The 18,061-nt window shown below is 37.3% G+C and overlaps 2 protein-coding genes across 2 annotated transcripts in view; both read right to left on the bottom strand.

Annotated features, from left to right (window-relative positions):
- LOC132325094 (nebulette-like) overlaps positions 1-3,395 on the bottom strand; it is a 76,405-nt gene extending 73,010 nt beyond the window's left edge. Inside the window, exon 1 of the mRNA XM_059841986.1 lies at positions 3,207-3,395. Within this exon, the coding sequence (XP_059697969.1) occupies positions 3,207-3,295 (89 nt within the window). The 5' untranslated portion in view covers positions 3,296-3,395. The remainder of the gene's footprint in view (positions 1-3,206) is intronic.
- Positions 1-18,061, bottom strand: part of LOC132325101 (LIM zinc-binding domain-containing Nebulette) — a 246,884-nt gene that overhangs the window by 108,063 nt on the left and 120,760 nt on the right. The gene's annotated exons all lie outside the window — the stretch shown is intronic.

Below are 18,061 nucleotides of genomic sequence, written 5' to 3'. Positions count from 1 at the left end.
ATTTGTAGTTCAAAAGACTAGGAAAACATGGTCAACACAAACACTATCAAAAAAGCAAATAAAAAACATATTTTGAGGGCTTCATGTTTGAATTGGTATAGATGCACCTCAAATTGCTTTTCTTGCACTGTGCTGTTAAAGTTTTTCAAAACTCGACAAGAGCAATAGGAACTGCTCTAAATGTAGGCTCAGGTAACAGACACGATAGACATTGCAAAGATGTGCTAATAAAACTAAATACTGACGTGGGGGCTGTTCTACTAGGTACTGAAACGTCAGCTGGAAATGTAAATTATACCACTACATTTTCTCAGTCTTCTGTCAATGTACCTAACTGGGAAGAAAAACACTATGACTCCTTAGAACTGAAGAAACAGCACCAGAAGCCTCAGAGCCCCAGACAAAGCTGTGCAAAACTGGAGTTATGACTGAAAGTTTGTATCAATAACTTAGGAGTTAACTGATTTTTTCACCAGCCCCAGAAAAGACAAGGTTTGATTTCCCACTGTCTTTTGTTGTTCAGACATACAATCCCTGCCAGCTGTGACATTGGTTCTCCAAAGGTCTCTACACCACCCCTACACCTCTGGATCTACACCAGCCTTTCCTATATCCTACCCACAACATAAGCAGCTACAGACAAGGCTGTGCCAGACACACCTTTCTCAGGCTGATCAGGAAAAAAAAAAAAATTCTACTTATCCTGAAATAAATTATGAATGCAGAATATTCAGATTTGCAGTTAAAATTAAAAAGAAAGCAGTCCTAAAATCATGAATTTTCAGCCAAGAGACCACTGTGAAATTTACGTTCAGCCTATGAAAACTCGTAAATTTCATACAGTAACTCCTACATCACCGTATATAGTACAAACACATAAATACATTTTTCTGTAATTACATCTGAAATTAAAAAGCCTTAATCTTTCTTTATTTTGTTATCATTTAATAAATTTTGACCTGGCAGTGACACAGACCACAGCATTGCTAGACAGAATACTAGGGCTGAGGAATTTATATTCATTCTGTCTATTTCAATTACTACAGAGTTTTTCCTTGGGGGAAGAACAAGAGAAATTTACTTCTTGTGGCATGGTCCTCATATTTTCCAGCAATCTCAATCTATTTCCATTCATTTTCCAGCATTTACTTTGCAAAAAAAAAAAAAAATCATAAAGAGGAAACTGAACTTACGGCTCTAATTCAGCTTGGAATTCTGTGTAACAAGTTTTTACATCCCTAGGGATTTCCATCACTGTCAGTAGAGCAGTCTACATATATATTTTTATATAGAAGTGTATGCATCAGCAGAGAACAAATTACCTTTAATTACTACTTAACTGTAATCATATCAACAAGTATGGAGCAAGTCTACAGCCCAAGCATCTTTAGAGTAACTTAAGGCATGTAACTAATTAGGTCTGTCTTTAGAAAGTGACAAAATATAATTTTCTCATAAGAATCATTAGACTTTTGTTTTCATACTTTCCAGTTTTTTAAAATGCAGTCTTTACAGCTACAGTCCTGCAAGGAGCTCAGTGCAGGTCAGGATCTGCCTTTATTCAAAGTACTAACAACTTCATAGCACAGGCAAAATCATGCACCCTTATGAATTTCCTCACAGGAGCAATGCTTAACACTGTGATCAAAATTGTACACAATGGGAGATGATAAATACAATCTACCTATCTAATTTGAAGGGAAAAATACATGTCTCTAAGTGGTATTCACTAGAAATTGTCTTTATTATTTTGAACAACCCAGAGATTGCCCCATGCAGAAGAAACACACCTGATTTAAACCTCATGAGACTCATATTCTACTTATTTAAATAACTAACAGGTTATACATAATTCACAAAATAATGACTTGCATTTTGCAACAGCTATGCAGAAAACAGCCTGAGTACCAAGCAGCAGGGACTTCAGAGTCATGTTCTGACTGTGCAGAAAATAAAAGCCCAGTGTCCATTTCTGATCCCAGCTCACAAGAAACAAATTACCCCACTCACTACCATGTGGAATTTAACCAATTTTTAATCATCTTTATGAGAGAATGTTTTACATTATGGACAAAATGCAATGGATGTCTCAATGTTCACCACTGATTCTATAAAAACATTGTCTTTATTGCTTTCAAAGGGAAAATTTATATCCCTATGAGCAATTAAATTAGTAACAGAGGGTCAACACTGGCATCTATTGTCGTTGCAACAATCATAAACACAATAAGCATCTCAGCAGACTCTTAAACCACTTCCTCTCTCTACTTGGAGTACATTTTAATTGCACAAATTCAATACTTATGCACCAATTTATTTTGAATGCTAATCTTTTGAAAATCAGAGCTAGTACTACAAAAACTGCATTTGATGAAAAAGTAATTTGCATGAAAAATGCCAAAAGGCATATATGAAATGGTATTTCATATACCAAAACAAAATTACAAAGCCTCTTCAAATGAATTGCATCCATTATCTATATAAAACCAGACTATAATAGGACAATTTTTCTCTGTAGCAAAAGGCACTTAAACGGCAGCATAACTTTCATTTAAGAAGTTTAATACTGTTTCAGTATTATCTCATATATTGGCTTTGAACTGACCAATTAAGCACAAAAATTTTTCTCATGTTTTTTATTATAACTGGCACTAAAACCAAGTGCAAAAAGGAACTACATTAATATAGTCTTTAGCAAACATTTTTTTACATTTTCACTTTTACCAATTAAAATATGGAAAAACATTTGGCCTCGATGTCTGCCTCTTATATCTCCTTTATTTTCACCATTCATGAGCAAGAGGGAAAAAATAGGGATGCTTTTGCCTAAATTTTACCTTTTCCTTATAACTCCAGTTTTAAAAACTGAGGTAGAAAAATGGAAGTGGTTTCCGCAAGCAGAATGGAGAATCCATGTCCATTCCAATACAAGTGAATAAAGGCAAGGGACTGATGTGACACAAGGTAACATTTCTACATCCTTCTTAACTTTTCTAGCAACCTTAAGTCATTAAGTAATCCACAAATATTCTCCTTTTTTTTTATTTAACATAATAAACTTGAAATTGTTTTGAAAACGCTCTTACACCTTTAAAGCCCTTTGAAATCCTTAATGACTTTGCTACAGAGGAGAATTTTCTCCTGAGTGCCCTAGCTCTGCTCTCCCATATCCCAGACTCTGTTGTCCAAAGATGGAAATCAGATACCTGTATAGCTCTATACACCCTGCAGCCATGAGAAGCAGTTCACTGATGTGCTGATCATCTCCCCTACAAAGCAGGGGCTTGGATGCCATAAAGCCTTTTGACGTTGCAGAAATGTCCAAAACTGAAAGTCTGTTACTTCAAAGTTCTCTTGGTGTACTGGAAAACTCCAGTTTCATGCTGGAGGCAGATTTTTACCTGCAAGAAAAGGCAGAAGAAAGGCCACTAGAAAATTCTTATGGATTCATAGCCCTTACAAGCAGGATCCACTTTTAGCCAATATACAGACCAATGAGAAAAGGTCCAGACCATATTTCAGGAGAATTTGATGAATACCCTACATGAAGAGACACATCTTTCTTTCAGCATTAATTCTGTACACAGTGATGCATCACCTTCAACCAAAATTATCAAGCCTTAACAAAATAATTTTGTAAGGCAGAGGAATCAAGGATGAACATTAAGGGTGGAGGAGGACTAAACTCTCTGACATGCCTCACCGGCAGCATCTTACAGGAAGCCACTAAATCACCTTCAACCTCACCTTTCATGAAATTGTCTCCAGATACACAGAAATTTTATTAGTTTAAACTGAAGTAAAACCCAATTTAATTAGATCAGCTAAACATTTTGGGGGGGGATCAGATTTTAAATAACTTCCAGCACTGTGAGAAGTACTTTTACTACCCATCTCCATTGACTTCCTACTCCCTCATAGACATTAAACATCTGAGTCAAGATTCACAATTCTCTTAAATCAATTCAGAACTTCATTGTCACTTAAAAGAGAATCCTGTCCTCTCCCAGTCTTCCCACACAACTCACAGGTGTTAACTTCCTGCACAGAGGAGTAGGAACATCCCTGGCACTGTCACAGCAGTAGCATCTCTTCAAACAGAAACACAATGTTAGAGCAGCCCAAGAGAAATGTCACAGCACAGCCTGAAATGCACACTTATGGTCAGCCATCAATCCCGTACACATAATCAACCCTGAAGAACAGTAAGTGTTCCGCTCCTATAAATTTTGCTCTTTGCCAACCCTAACTCCTGGAAAGTGTAGGTAACTCTGTCTTGAATCTACCTGCCCTGTAACACGTTGACCATTTTTTTTACCATGAATCCACAAATTGTTGTAAAATACAAAATTTTGCCAACAGAAATATAACCTATATTTATAAGGCTAAGTTCATACTAATATGAACATTTTCTGACAATTCTCATGGTTAATCATCCATGGTTAATCATGGCTAATTATCTTTGCTCTTGAAAACATTCCCTTTAATTCAAACTTAAGTTCCTCTTCCAGATAATAGATCTTAGTTTTGCTTTCTTCAACACACTCAGTATCTTTCTCCAAACAAACAGCCTCTCTCTTCACAAGATCTTTCAAAACCATCAAATCCTTTCAATATTTTATTCAACAACAACAAAAAAAAGGGTTAGCCTAAGGACTGAAATATTGCCTCAGATCAATCCTTTACCATTTCTCCAAACCTTCTCTACTTTGTTGAGCTTTTCAAATGTATCCATCAGAACTGAAACTGCTGCTTCTACAGAGGAATATTAATACTAATAGACAAACAATGACATCTATAGGTTCATACCTGCAAGGACTATGAACTCTTCTAGTCCCTGCATGAGCAGCTGATATCCACCCTATGTATCATTTTACTATTTTCTCTACTGAAGTAGTTATATCCAAACTCACAGTCAAGCATCATATTATTAGGTTTCCTATTTGTTTGCTGAGGTAAATTGATAGCTCTTTTTAACTTAAATGCTGAAATACTAAAAAGTGTATTAAAAAGTAGAGGTAACAGTGAATGGGAAAAGAAAGACATTTCACAGTAATCTGCCTGCTTTGCTTATGTAAGAAAGATAAAATAATAAAGCAACTATATAAGAATTTATCATAGAAATATAAAGATTATTTAAATCTGTTTATTTACAATTTCTTTGCTTAGTTTATTATTTATCTTAGAGAAGATGAACAGGAAGGCAATATTCATCTATGGAGTCATGCCTGTAATAAGGGAACAATTTCAGGACAAAAGAAGATTACCCAGGACCTAAAGAAACAACAATGAATTTCACGTATTTATATATTCTCAAAGTAGTTCTGCAATGTTTACCACTCATAGCAGAATATAAATTATAAGCAGCATATTATAATCAAATGCATTCATTTCATGAATGCTGCTTAATAAAAAAAAAAAAGAATTTTCTAATTTGTAATACAAAACAATCAAATTCCAGCTCAGCTGCTCAGTGGTCAGAACACAATGTCTGTGAACATGTTACAAGTCAATCACAAAGTCGAAAGGGAAACTATGGGCAAAAATATAGATTTACCAGTGACAGTAAGGCTGGACACAGTGATTATTCTGAACAGTAGTTTAACTTTTTACCAGATTCTGCAGCTGCCCCATTTCTCCTGGGTTATTTGAGAATGTCCAAAGAAACAGTACTTGGACATCACAGACACTCCTGCTCTCCTGTGCAAGCCCTTCATATGTCACTTAACTTCTACACTGACAATTCTTTATGTGCTCAAAGACCCAACAGCAGTGGATGTAGGAAGACCTTATAAACATCATATATTTCTCCTGTTCTCTCTGATCCTGCAGTCAGCAGAGATTACAAGCCAATGAAGTAAAGCACAGGCAAAGGCAAGAGTAAGTTGGACAGTTTACAGACGAGATGCTCTAAGAAAACAATTACAATCCTTCCTATTTACATAAGGATCAGGTTTCAGCTGGGATAGAGTTACCCTTCCTCTTGGTAGCTGGTACATACAGTGCTGTGCTTTGGATTCAGTGTGAGAATAATGTTGCTAACACTCTGATGTTTTGGTTCTTGCTAAGTAGTGCCACTTTAAGTCAAGGATTTTTCAGTGTCTCATGCCCTGGCAGGAAGGAGGAGAGAAAAACCTGGCAGGGAGTGCAGCTAGGACAGCTGACTCAAACTGGCCAAAGGGGTTTTTCTACACCACAGAACATCTTTTTTGGTGTATAAACTGAGAGAAATTGGCTGGGAGGGAGAGACTGCCGGTCAGCTGGGTATCAGTCAGCAGGTGGTAAGCAATTATATTGAGCATCACTCATTTTTCTTAGTGTTTATTTCTCTCTTTTTGTTAATTTCCTTTTTATTATTATTGCTGTTGTTGTGTTGCTGTTGTTTTGCTGTCGTTGCTGCTGCTACTATTATTATTATCTTTGTTTGGTTTATTGTTATTATTTACTCTGTTTTAAGTACTAAACTGTTCTTATCTCAACCCTTAAGTTTTACTTTTCTCCTCATTCTGATTTTCCTTCCTGTTCCATTGGTGAGGGCTGCAGGGAGTGAGTGGTTACAAGGTAGAGAGTCACGAACTGGAGTTAAATGGAGTGATAACAAGGAGAGAGGAGTAAGTTTGACTTCCTACATGCAAGCCACCATAAGCACACAAAAAGAAACACAAAAAAACCTTTTGAAAGATGTCAAGAAACCCCAACAAAATCACTGTAGAAATGAGACTGAAAACCATCATGACTGTATTCAGCCTTGATGATAGTATTCCAGCCTTCAGCAGTTGTAAGCCTCTCTTTCTCATACAGATGTTCACTTTGTCTGCAGCTTCCTTGCATGTCTCTGCATAGCACAAGAAGGCATTTTGTACTCCAAAATGCCACCTTGACTTTAATTGAAGTCGAGTACTGAAAAAATTTCATTCTCGGGATGGTAAGACGTTTGGCACAGAATAAGATACAGCCACACTGCAAAAAGAGGTGAAAAGGTCTCAAGTCCTTTCAAACACACATGGGAGAGAACATCTCTAGGTCCCACACCGGATTAGCCTGATGCTGAAACGAGCAGGAAATTTTATGTGTTCTCTATAGCAGCGAACAGCATTGATCTAGGCCATGTCTCCTCTACATAAAAATATCAACTGCACACTGTTTATTTAAATCCACAGCCAGGAGACCTTGTCATATCTGTCAGGACTGCTGTCAAGTCCCAGCTTTATTGATATCTTTTCCTTGTGCAAATATCTATGCAGTCCTAAAACCTTTCTTTCTCACAGATGAATGAATATCTGTCACTCCAACAGCTTTACATTATTTTACAATCCCCAGGATCATTTTTGTTGTCCTCCCTTGAACCCTACTCATCTGTTTCAAATCCACCTTGCCACGGGGACACCATACTCAGGTATCAGCCCTGATTTCTGTACAGCCTCTGCTGAGAGTATCATGCTCCTTCTACCCAGTGGTGTCCTCACAGAACAAGAATATCACCTTATCTGCCCCAGTGCTACCATGACAGAAACAACTAGAATGACTCCTATATTTCTCTGGCCTTCAAATCCAGCTCTCATCCTTTGATAAGTATCATTTGCCTTTCAGGTTCACAAACTGATTCTCTTACATCTGACTATTAAAAATAAGTATTTACAGACTTTGACCATTTAACCCAGAATCCGAAATCACTCCACAAGGGTATTTGTTAAAAGATCACCAAGTTTCCTTTTACGTCCGGGATTATTTAACTTTGTATCTATAATTAATTTCCCAGCAAATATCTTGCCCACTAGTGCACCTACAAAATTAGTTCAAGTCTTTAAGCAAGGACTAGGCACTGGGAAAACAACTAAAAGCATCCCCCTTCGAGATTCCCCTTTGATAACACTACACCTTGAAATCTGCCAGTCAACCATCTGCCTCACTGACCACAAACCCTCCTTGAACAGTATTGTGGTCCAGCTTCAGATATCTCAAAGGAGTGGGATGGACACATCTTTCTGCTTCATTCCAAAAATACTGTAACTTTTTATATGTTGTTGTAACTTTAGAAAGTTAATCCCAAATGTGAAATAAGAGCTTACATATTTAAAATACAAATTCAATATGTAAAAACACTTCGAAAAATTGGAAAGGATTGGATTAGAAACCACATTCCATTGACTTGAAATAAGAATGTTGGCAGAAGTTATCTTGGTTATAGCTAAAAACTACATTTTAAAATGATCCTTTATTTTAAAGGCTTTATTATTTCTAACTTTGTCAGCCATTTATAATGGACTTTTTCACCTTTTTGTATCCTTCGTATTTAGCTAGTAACTTATATTCAGTATTAAGTTCTTTCCATCTATTATATAAACGTTTTAAATTTTATGTTTTTATTAAAATATTTTACATAAATGTTTCATCACTGCTTCTATATAAAGACAGAATTTAAGAGTCTCTAGTACTGGGTTAGACCAAAGGTCCATCTGGCCTAGTGTTCTTTACCCAAGGATGGCCACAAGCACTAGCTGGAAGCAGTATGGACAGGGTAAATATATTTGATATTTCCCCTACATACACATTCCTTGACTCCAGTTGTTTTCAGTCTGGTGTATTTCCTGAGCCTGGTGTGGGTTATTCTCATTCCACAGCACAGTTTTTTCTTAGGGCTTGCCTTATCCTTGAACTAATCTAGATTTTTTGCACTCATATAAGATTTCTAGAACAAAAAATATGTCATTTAATACTTTCAATAAGGAAGCACCTCTTCTGCTTTGTTTGTTTGCCTTCTGATGAGCTTCACTTGTTACTTCCTAGTTCTTGCATGAGAAGACAGAGAAAGCAGTCACTCCCTGACTTGTACTCCCTATGATAATTGTGTAGAGCTTTCTACAACACCTTTCTGAACTCTTAAACCCCTTTCGTCTAGGCTGAAGACTCCTGTACCAGAACTCGTTCATTCTTCCAATTGAATTTAATCATCCTTGGTGATTAAATTTTTTTTTTCTTTTGAACAAGCCAGAACCAAAAACATTATTCAAAGTCTGCATGAAAAAGGGACTGCCACATATGTATAATCAAGGTTTCTCTTCTTTCATTTTCCTTTTTCCCATTTATTCCTAATACATAATTATTCTTTTTTCTTTTACCAAGCACTGAGATTTTGTCTTCAGAGAAGTAGCTTATGAGAGGCAAAGGTCAGTTCAGAGGCCATTATTTTATAGATATAAGTTATACATACATATTTATCTGAACTTACAATCACATTTTCACTTATCTTATAATTTTTTTTTTGTTGTTACTCACATTCTCTTCCTGTCCTACCTTGAATAACTTACCACAAAATTGTGTCATTCTTTGCTTATCCCCTTTATCAGGTCCTTCATGACTATCAGTTCTGATAGTCACGATTCTGATTCTGTTTTGTGTCATGTTGCATTTCATTGCAATGTGGTTACAGTTGTGCGGCGTTTAAGTAAATTGCTTTAAGGTTTGCAAATAGGGCCTTTTAATAGTCCCAATAAACACACTACTGCCTGGAGTCATGGTCTGCTTAAACATACCTACTTCAATCAGATCATAGCCATAATAACTGCCAACTTTTACATTGCCAGTTAATTCTTCTCCTCTATCAGAGTAAAAATTGATAGCAAGTCTACCATATTGACTAAGGGACTGGTTTAATAATTTGCCATCTGTTAAATTTATAAATTGTCTTCAGAGAGGCTGAAGTTGACAATTAAAATCTGTTTCCAAACAGTTATATAGCTTTCAATTATCCAAAAAGTTTCTTAATAAACATCTATTTAATTCTTAAGACTATTTCTTACTATTCAGTTTTTTTAGTAGTGGCCATAAAAAATTTAGCAGCAAAAAGCTATTCTGGCAAGCTCTTAAACAATAACACTTTTGAAAATATAAGATCGCTTACACCTCTTTCATCAAGGACAAGCCTACCTTGAATGATCTCATTTCCTTTAAGAAGAAAACAGAGGAAAAGTGCCAGAAGGAAGCTGGCAGATAGTTACTGTAGAACACTGATGAATGATACTTTGTTCATGCATTCTTTCTGCACAGCCTTGCATCCACTTTAATGACCTGAACAGCTTAATAACAGATATTTCTGTGTGCAGATGTTGATGTGAGTGTTTAAAATAGATAAAAATGGACAACAGCAATGCTTTTTTAAAAGGCACCATGGATTTGTTTCACCACTCAGAGATTCCACACTATCAACGCTTCTATTCTTAAAACACATTTTCAAAGTAAAGTTTACTTGCAGACATCTCCTCTCAATTCTGCTAAGCGAATTTTTTCCATGTCCTTTTGCTCTTCATATACATAACCTGTGTTTGTAGATTTCAGTATTAAAAAGCCTTGAGAAAATTATATTATGATATTGTGGTTTTAAATTGTTTTTTCAAGACAGCACAGCTTGTCATCACATTGACTTTTAGCACTTTTATCAATAGAATTAATTCCTTTCTATTAAGGTTACTTTTTAATACTGTCAAGCAGGTTCCCACAAAGCAGTGGAGTTTGGAATTCTCATCATCACTATTATCATAATTTCCATAAAAGAATTATAGCAAAATATACTGAATTAAGATATACTGGATTGAGCCAGAAAGTCCAGGAAAGGATAAAAACCTAAATATTAATAAAAATAATAATAAAAATATTTTTTATAAAGAGTGTTTAAAATGCCTTGATTTCCTCTATTCTAATTTAAGAGTATTTATAACCAACTTGTCAAAGCTAAAGACGTATGAGGGGGAAGTGTGGAAAGTATCTCTGTAGGAAAGCACAGACAAAGCAGAGATGTTAGCAAAACCCTGCACAAGAACAAGACTCAGGATATCAAAAAGAAATTTAGTTTGAAAGACAAAGGAGTCTTTATAGAGCATCATTTCAATAAGCAATGGCTCTTTCTACTTCTAGATATAAAATCAAATGTAACCAAGGACACACACAACAAAAAAGGAAAAGGAAATAAGGCAAAAAATACAGATTATTGCTAGCCATGTGACAGCAGGCTTCTTTTAAAAGAACTATCATCAAACAAAAGGGAAAAGGGCAAAATTATTTTAAAGTAGCTACTCACTTAAGAAGAGAGCACAGTAAATTAATTAGAATTTAAAAATTACTGACTGTCTATGGGGACAAGGATTGTCAAAGTTAACTGTTGGTAAGAAAGACAAAATAGCTTTTAGCCCTTTAGTATTTTAGTAAACAGTGTTGTTATCGAACAATGCAAAAAACATACTTGAAAATTCCTCTTAATACACAGCAAAACATTACTTTATTCACCTCCAGAGTTCAGGGTCCACTGTTTTCATTCAGAAAGCTATTAGCTACAGGGGACTGCAAATTGCCAAGGTCATTTAGAGCAATAATTCTAACACAAACAAACTTTGGTAATTAAGAATATGGCTGCTTCTAGACAAGTGAGGGTTGCATGACTGCATTTGAATAAATAAGCCATGCTTTCTATAATCTGGTTTGATACTGCTCTAATAGCATATAAATGCAACAGTCCATACGTTTTAGTGCAAAAATGCTCCTGAAAAACCTAAAAACATTCTAGAGATATTTTAGGGAAATTGTCACAGTTCATACCTAGAGCACCAAGCACATGGCCCTAAAAATGGTTTTTAAAATGAACACAGACGAAGATCCAGTGTTGCAGTGAAGAACACAAGACAAAATAAAACTAAAAAGAGTAGCAGGACATCCCCTCACTTTCAGGCTTACACACAAGTTAAAGGATTTCCCTTTATTTAACAATCCACTGGCAAGGCATTTGGAGCTGGCCACACAGATCTACCAAGGCATTTGTCCTCCTGTACCCTGATAACGAAATGTCTTTGGAACAAGTACACAGATTAATTGTTCCAGTACACCAATATGAGAATGTACTTGTGCCTCTACATTTCCTGCCACTTTTGTAATCAAAATAACAAGCTAATATGGGATTGGGCCCACCCCAAGAAACACATTCCACCTCCATGAGATGTCACCAGAGAGTCTCAGGAGAACACCACCAACCACTGAGCTGGCAGAGGACAGTCCCAGGTTAAAAAGGAAGGCAGCACAGTAAGAGGCACATCAGAACTGGCAAAACTGGCCAAAGATGACTAACTCAGATCTCTCCTGGAAGTTACACCTCTTGCCTCCAGAGAAGAAATCACTCTACAACCCATTCATGATTTGGATAGAGTTGAGTTGGCAAAAAGGAACCTTGCTGTGACGTCAAACTAGCTGTGACTGTCTAGATTTCTTTTCTTATGCTGGGCATCAGGAGAATGAGAGCTTCAGTTTTCTTGTTAGAGTTGGAGATGGGACAAAGGGAAGGAGGGAGAAGACTCCACTCTGTAAAATAGCCAAATACTTGATCTCAGCAGTAAAAGACACACGAGACCTTGAGCTATGGTCCTTCACACATTAAAACTGAACCCTCTTTGATTTTCATGTACAAATGCAGCATTTAAAGTTACAGCTTATATTTCAAATTCAAGTGTTGTCCACCTATCCACAATCTTTCTGAATGCACATCAATTTAACTGTGCATCCAGTAGGACTGAAGGTGATCAGCACATTACTTTCCTCTAAAATTATAAACTTTGCTGCGATTTCCAAAATTCTGCATAAAATTGGCATAACACATTATGTACACAGATGCATGACCCATGTCCAAGTTTTTCAAATAGGGAGTCAGATCTGAATTCTGCTTTGGCTCTATGAAATTTTGTATTAATTTTTCTAGCTCTGTGAAATTTTTTATTAATTATTCTAATTTCTTTCTCTTCCCCTCTCTCTTCTTTCTACTTCTTTCACCTTATAAAAAATAGGTATGCAAGGTGAGACTCTTCCAATGGCAGAGATACATGGGCAACGCAGAGAGACAACAACCTACATGTGAAACAAGTGCCTCACACAATCATCTATCACACACTCTGAGCACAGAAACAGGGTTCTCCTCATTTCTGTTACAAATAACTTTGAAAGGTTCCACACTGCAGCAAAAGCATTTGCAAAATTTCAGCATCTTTAAAATAAAAAGTAACCAGGAAACTCTTACTGCAATGAGTCAAACCCAAGACCTATGTCCACATCTATAGTGAATAATAAGAAGACAACTTTTAACAAGGTCTTTGAATTTTACACTGTTTCATATACTCATCTCAAGACAGGAAATACAATTACCTGAACTTTATAAAAAGCTGTATGAAAACAGCAGGCAAGGAATATCTCAAGCATATTGCCATATATATGACGTGTCACTATATGATGCTTTTATCTCAAAAAAAATTTATAATAATCTTTTACCAAACAATGTACTGCAAATCCTTGTGATAAAAGTTTTCCATTTTTATTTTCTATATTCACTAAAATTTCCAACATATCTGCTATTATGCAGATTTCTATGTGCCCAAACTGAAAGAACCTAAGAATAGCTATGCACTCTGAAATCATAAATATCATTATATGGACTGTTAATAATCTATCAAATTGGGCCTGGCAGCCACAGAGAAGTAGTACAAAAAAATAAGGTTTATGTATTGAGTTAGAAAATATGTTGACTGACCCAAGAATTTCAAATTCAGACAGATAGATCAGCTCATTGCACAAATAATTTAACAAGTTGTGTTAACAGAATGGTGCTGAAAGATACCAAGAGGAAATACCTTAAGGGTCTGACCATGATTAATTTTATTAAGTAATTTTATTAATGAGGTATGGATGTAAAAAAGATTCTCTATGTTAAACTAATCAGGTTTGAGGTCTGGAGCAATCAGAGGGAATTAAATATTACTTAATGCAAAAATATGCTCTTCAGAGAATTTCAACTGCAAGTTACAGGTTCGATAGCTGGAAAGACACATACTTGCACATCCAAATTAATCACCAAAACAGCCATAAAGAAAACCAAATATAATTCTGAAATTAATCAGGAAAGGTATATTTTAAATCTCACAGTAGCGTGAAAAACACTCTCAGCCTCTGTACTCAAAAAAAAGTGAGTTCCCATCAGAACAGGCAGAGTCAAGACTTTCAAGGGCACATGAAAACTACTCACTTCCTCAGTTTCACATAACAAAAGTCTGAGAATGACACTTCTCTCAACACATAACAGAGGCGGAAGTGCCATGCAAACAAAAAGATAATGGTAGAACAGCTGCCATAAAGAACTATTTTGTGAAAACTGGATGAGGCTTCTTACCTGCAGCAGGTGAAATTAAGGAACTGTCTTCAAAAAGAGTAGGCTAAAGCCTATTAGATTAATACAGATTTTGACATGGGTTTTGAGAACTCTCTATGATATGCCTTTCCTAAAGAGAAGACTGGAGCTGATGACTCAAGACACTCTTCTTGTACTGTTTCCTGTGCTCCCAAGTTACCACTTAGAAAATTTACACACACAAGTAACAACCAGCAGCCACACCATTCAGCTGTTTGACCATTTTCTTTATAACTTGAAAGAGTTTTCTAAAGGCCCTCAGCATAATTATTCCCATTTTAAAGGAAAGGAAACAGAACTATAACTAAACAGAACTTTGTTGCCTATGTCAAGCTACAAGAAGTAGCTTGACATAGGCAACAAAGAAAATGCCATCAGAAAGATCAGGAATAAAGAGCAGAATTCCCAAACCCAGTTGTAGTAATTTGTATTGCCCTGTCTTCATACAAATCAGTGATAGCTGATCATTACATTCAATCATGTCTAAGAGAACTTGTCTGACAAACAAGAAACACCTCAGGTAACACCTAGATAGACACTTAGGGCAAAATAATCTGAAGGCTTTCAAGTGCAGGCTCAAAACATGCATTACAATATTTCTGAGAGCAAATACAGAGATGACAGCTAAGGACCTGCCTCAGTGGCCCTTACAATGCAATGCTCTTAAGTGCAGTGAGTAAAAATGCTCATACAGTAGGAAATACTTCCTGAAATCCCTCTCCTCTGTCCAGCCACTTCTGGAAAATCAGTCAGAAACAACCTGAGAAAATGGCTCTATTTCTGTGCAGTACATATCTGATAATAGAAACCAAACACTGAGTAGGATACACAGGTGAACAAAAGCCAGATCCATGGGGTACATTCTAACAGCCAGCTTTATTAGCTTGACAGAGAAGGATTGTGTGCCTCACCTCTCAACCCTCACATTTTATTTAGAGTTATGTCAGAAAAGGTCATGTTGCAAAATATAAACAAATTGCCCACATGGAGCAGATTTCCTAGGATTCCCCAAGTTCCTCATGCTGTTCTGAACCATAGGAATATCTTTTCTGACAGACACAGACCTACCAGATAACTCCTAAGTCCCATTTATACCTGTGGGATACACTCAATTCCCAAGTCTCATTGATACATCTGGCATATATTTATACACAGCCCCAAAAACAACAGAAACCAGCTAAATTTCTGGCTACCCTCCCCTCCCTCCTGTATCACACACACACACACACAGAGTGCGCTTTTTTTCTGCAGACACAGGCACAAAAACACAAGGCAAAATTTAGTTCCAACATCAGAAAGATGCAGTATGGCATCCCCAAAACTTCAGAGCCAGAATACCAGATGTGATACCTCTCACAGACATCTCAGTTATCTACTGCCAACATTTTGAGGCTTTATCAATTGCAGCCTGGCTCACTACTTGTGCACCAAGCTTCCCTGTCAGGGGTCTCTGACCAGGCTAATTTTGCAGATGGCAATAACCACCTAATCAATCCATGTCTTTCTAAGTCCTAATGGAGCACCTGCACATCCAGGCATGAATCTTCCTCTTGACATCCTCCACAAACATAAATTACAAGTTTAGTGCATGCACCAGACAAGTCTCAGTGACCCCTTGACAGGGCAAACAGAGGTCATGCAACAATCTGATTTTCAGCGCCCACTATTTCCAGCCTTCCTCTTTCCGAATTTTAAAGCTTGGAGTTGCAGTTAGCATCACACTCGGGTCTCAAGGGAGCACAACTTTGAAGTGATGTCTCATTTCAAAGCCTGATAACATAAGCAATGTTTCCATTAGAAAGTTCTGTAGTGTAACAGGAGCAGATCTCTAGGATGATATGGTTCTAAGGACATAAAATATTTTACAAGAGGGGGAAACAGCTAGCTCTACTCTGGTCCAATGGACTAGATACCCTTAGGTGGTCGGAGCACGTACTTCAGTTTGTGAATCCATTTTGTATGCTTCAAGAGGGTCCTGCATTGCCAAGGCAAGTGTGGCAACATGATAAGGAGATTCACTTGAAAACCAGTAAAAAATGCTAGTGGGGTCAAAGCCATCTTACTCATGACTAATACCTTGTCTGCCAACTGCCATGCCAGGCAAAAACACTTGCATGTAGGTAAGGAATGCCCATCACATCTTAGTTGCCTTTGCATCTCAGCCACCTCTTCAAAAATTCACCATTCAAGGCTCAGAAATGTTCTCTGGATTGTAACAGAAAGCCTGTGAAGACAATCAGATGTCATGAATGAAGCCCACCGATATCAAAGGGGGTCTAGGGTCAGGTGCATAATTATTAATCCTTTTTAACTTTGTACATTCAAGCCAGTTATGGCTAACCAAGGACACAATGGGTTGGTCACAGCTCGGTAGGACAGAGCCACAGCTGTGTCTAGAAACAGCACAAGGTAGTAAGCTCACTAAACTTAGTGGCTTCACTGATGACACCATCATGGTTCTGTCACTGCTCAGTGATGCATGCCAAGGCAAGCACTTGCAGAACAGTCTCCCCTTACTAAGATCATTTCAGTTTCCCGCTATCAGCATACCAGAGCCTCACCAACCCTGCATTTGGATAAAATCAGCTAATATTTCCCGATTAATTTCAGTTTCACAAGCTTGTTTAATCTTTATTTAAATGTCTTTTATGTTTCTAGTCTTCTCTGGTTCCCACATTAATGAGTTTCACATTTTTATTATATGCCACATCCTTGCTTTTCTTTTAAGTATAGTGCCTGACTGCTACATTTCCTGCTCCTAGTTCTTGCCTTATAAAAAACTGTACAGAATCACATTCACATCTGCAGTTATATTCTACCCACAACTTAATAGACTTCTTCCACTTAATGGGGTTTTTTTAATATCAAAAGCTCAACCCTCATTCCTGTCTTCTGAGCATTTTTTCCACTAATTTTCAATATAGGCTGATCATCTTATCTCCAATCCCACAAAAAAGTCAGCTTTCTATAACTTTTGCCATAACTTCATTGATAATTCTGCTTAATTTTCCATCACTACCAAGTGATGGAAAATTCTACAAGTCTTTCATCCATTCAATTTCCGTTGAAATAGACCCTGACTGCTACCTCAAGTCAAGACAGCATATCAGCTATTATCTGAGCCAGAAACATGCACTGTGAAGAAAGGAACACTAAACAAAAGGCAATGCCAAACAAGTGACCTCATTCCATGCCTGCTACCCTTGCCCTGGTCACATCTACAGCTTGCTGGCACAGGCAAATAAAATCTTTGGCCCTTCCTCTTGCTCTCACAACACTGCTGCCAAGAACAGCCCAGCCCATACCAGAGCAAGAATCTCTGCTGAGCAGGCAAGAAACCATGAGATGAGATGGAGGCACCTCTACAGATCATCTGAATCCTTCACTTTCCATTAGTGGTACCTGAGGGAACAGCACACCTGAGTAGCTCCAGCTCTGCAACAAAATGGTAGCCAATGTCACTTAAGATCAAAGGTGACCAAGTACCTTTGTCCCACTTAAAGATAAGAGGAGGGAGGAGGACCCCTGCTCAGTATTGGCATGCTGAGGTACAGCCTGGAGACAACCAGACCTTGCCCCAGGACAGACTCTGGGTCTTGCCATGGGTTCCTCATAAGGCTGGCCTCCCTCAAAGACCACCTCTGCTGTGCCAAAACCCACACCAGCCACACTATCCTCCTCAGCTACTCAGCCACTCTCTATTGTGGAAGCTGGGAACAGCTCTCCTGTTATGCCAAACCCCATAAAAATCAGTTAACCTTGGCAACATAAGTCACACACTCTGGAGTGTTTTTCTCCTCATACAGCTAGAAAAGGGCTAGACTGGCCAAACTGGGTATGGGTTCACTT

This window comes from Haemorhous mexicanus, chromosome 1 (genome assembly GCF_027477595.1).
Source record: "Haemorhous mexicanus isolate bHaeMex1 chromosome 1, bHaeMex1.pri, whole genome shotgun sequence".
In the NCBI taxonomy this organism is placed as follows: Eukaryota; Metazoa; Chordata; class Aves; order Passeriformes; family Fringillidae; genus Haemorhous; species Haemorhous mexicanus.
Note: the sequence above shows the minus strand (reverse complement) of the source record. Positions and strands in the feature narration are given on the sequence as shown.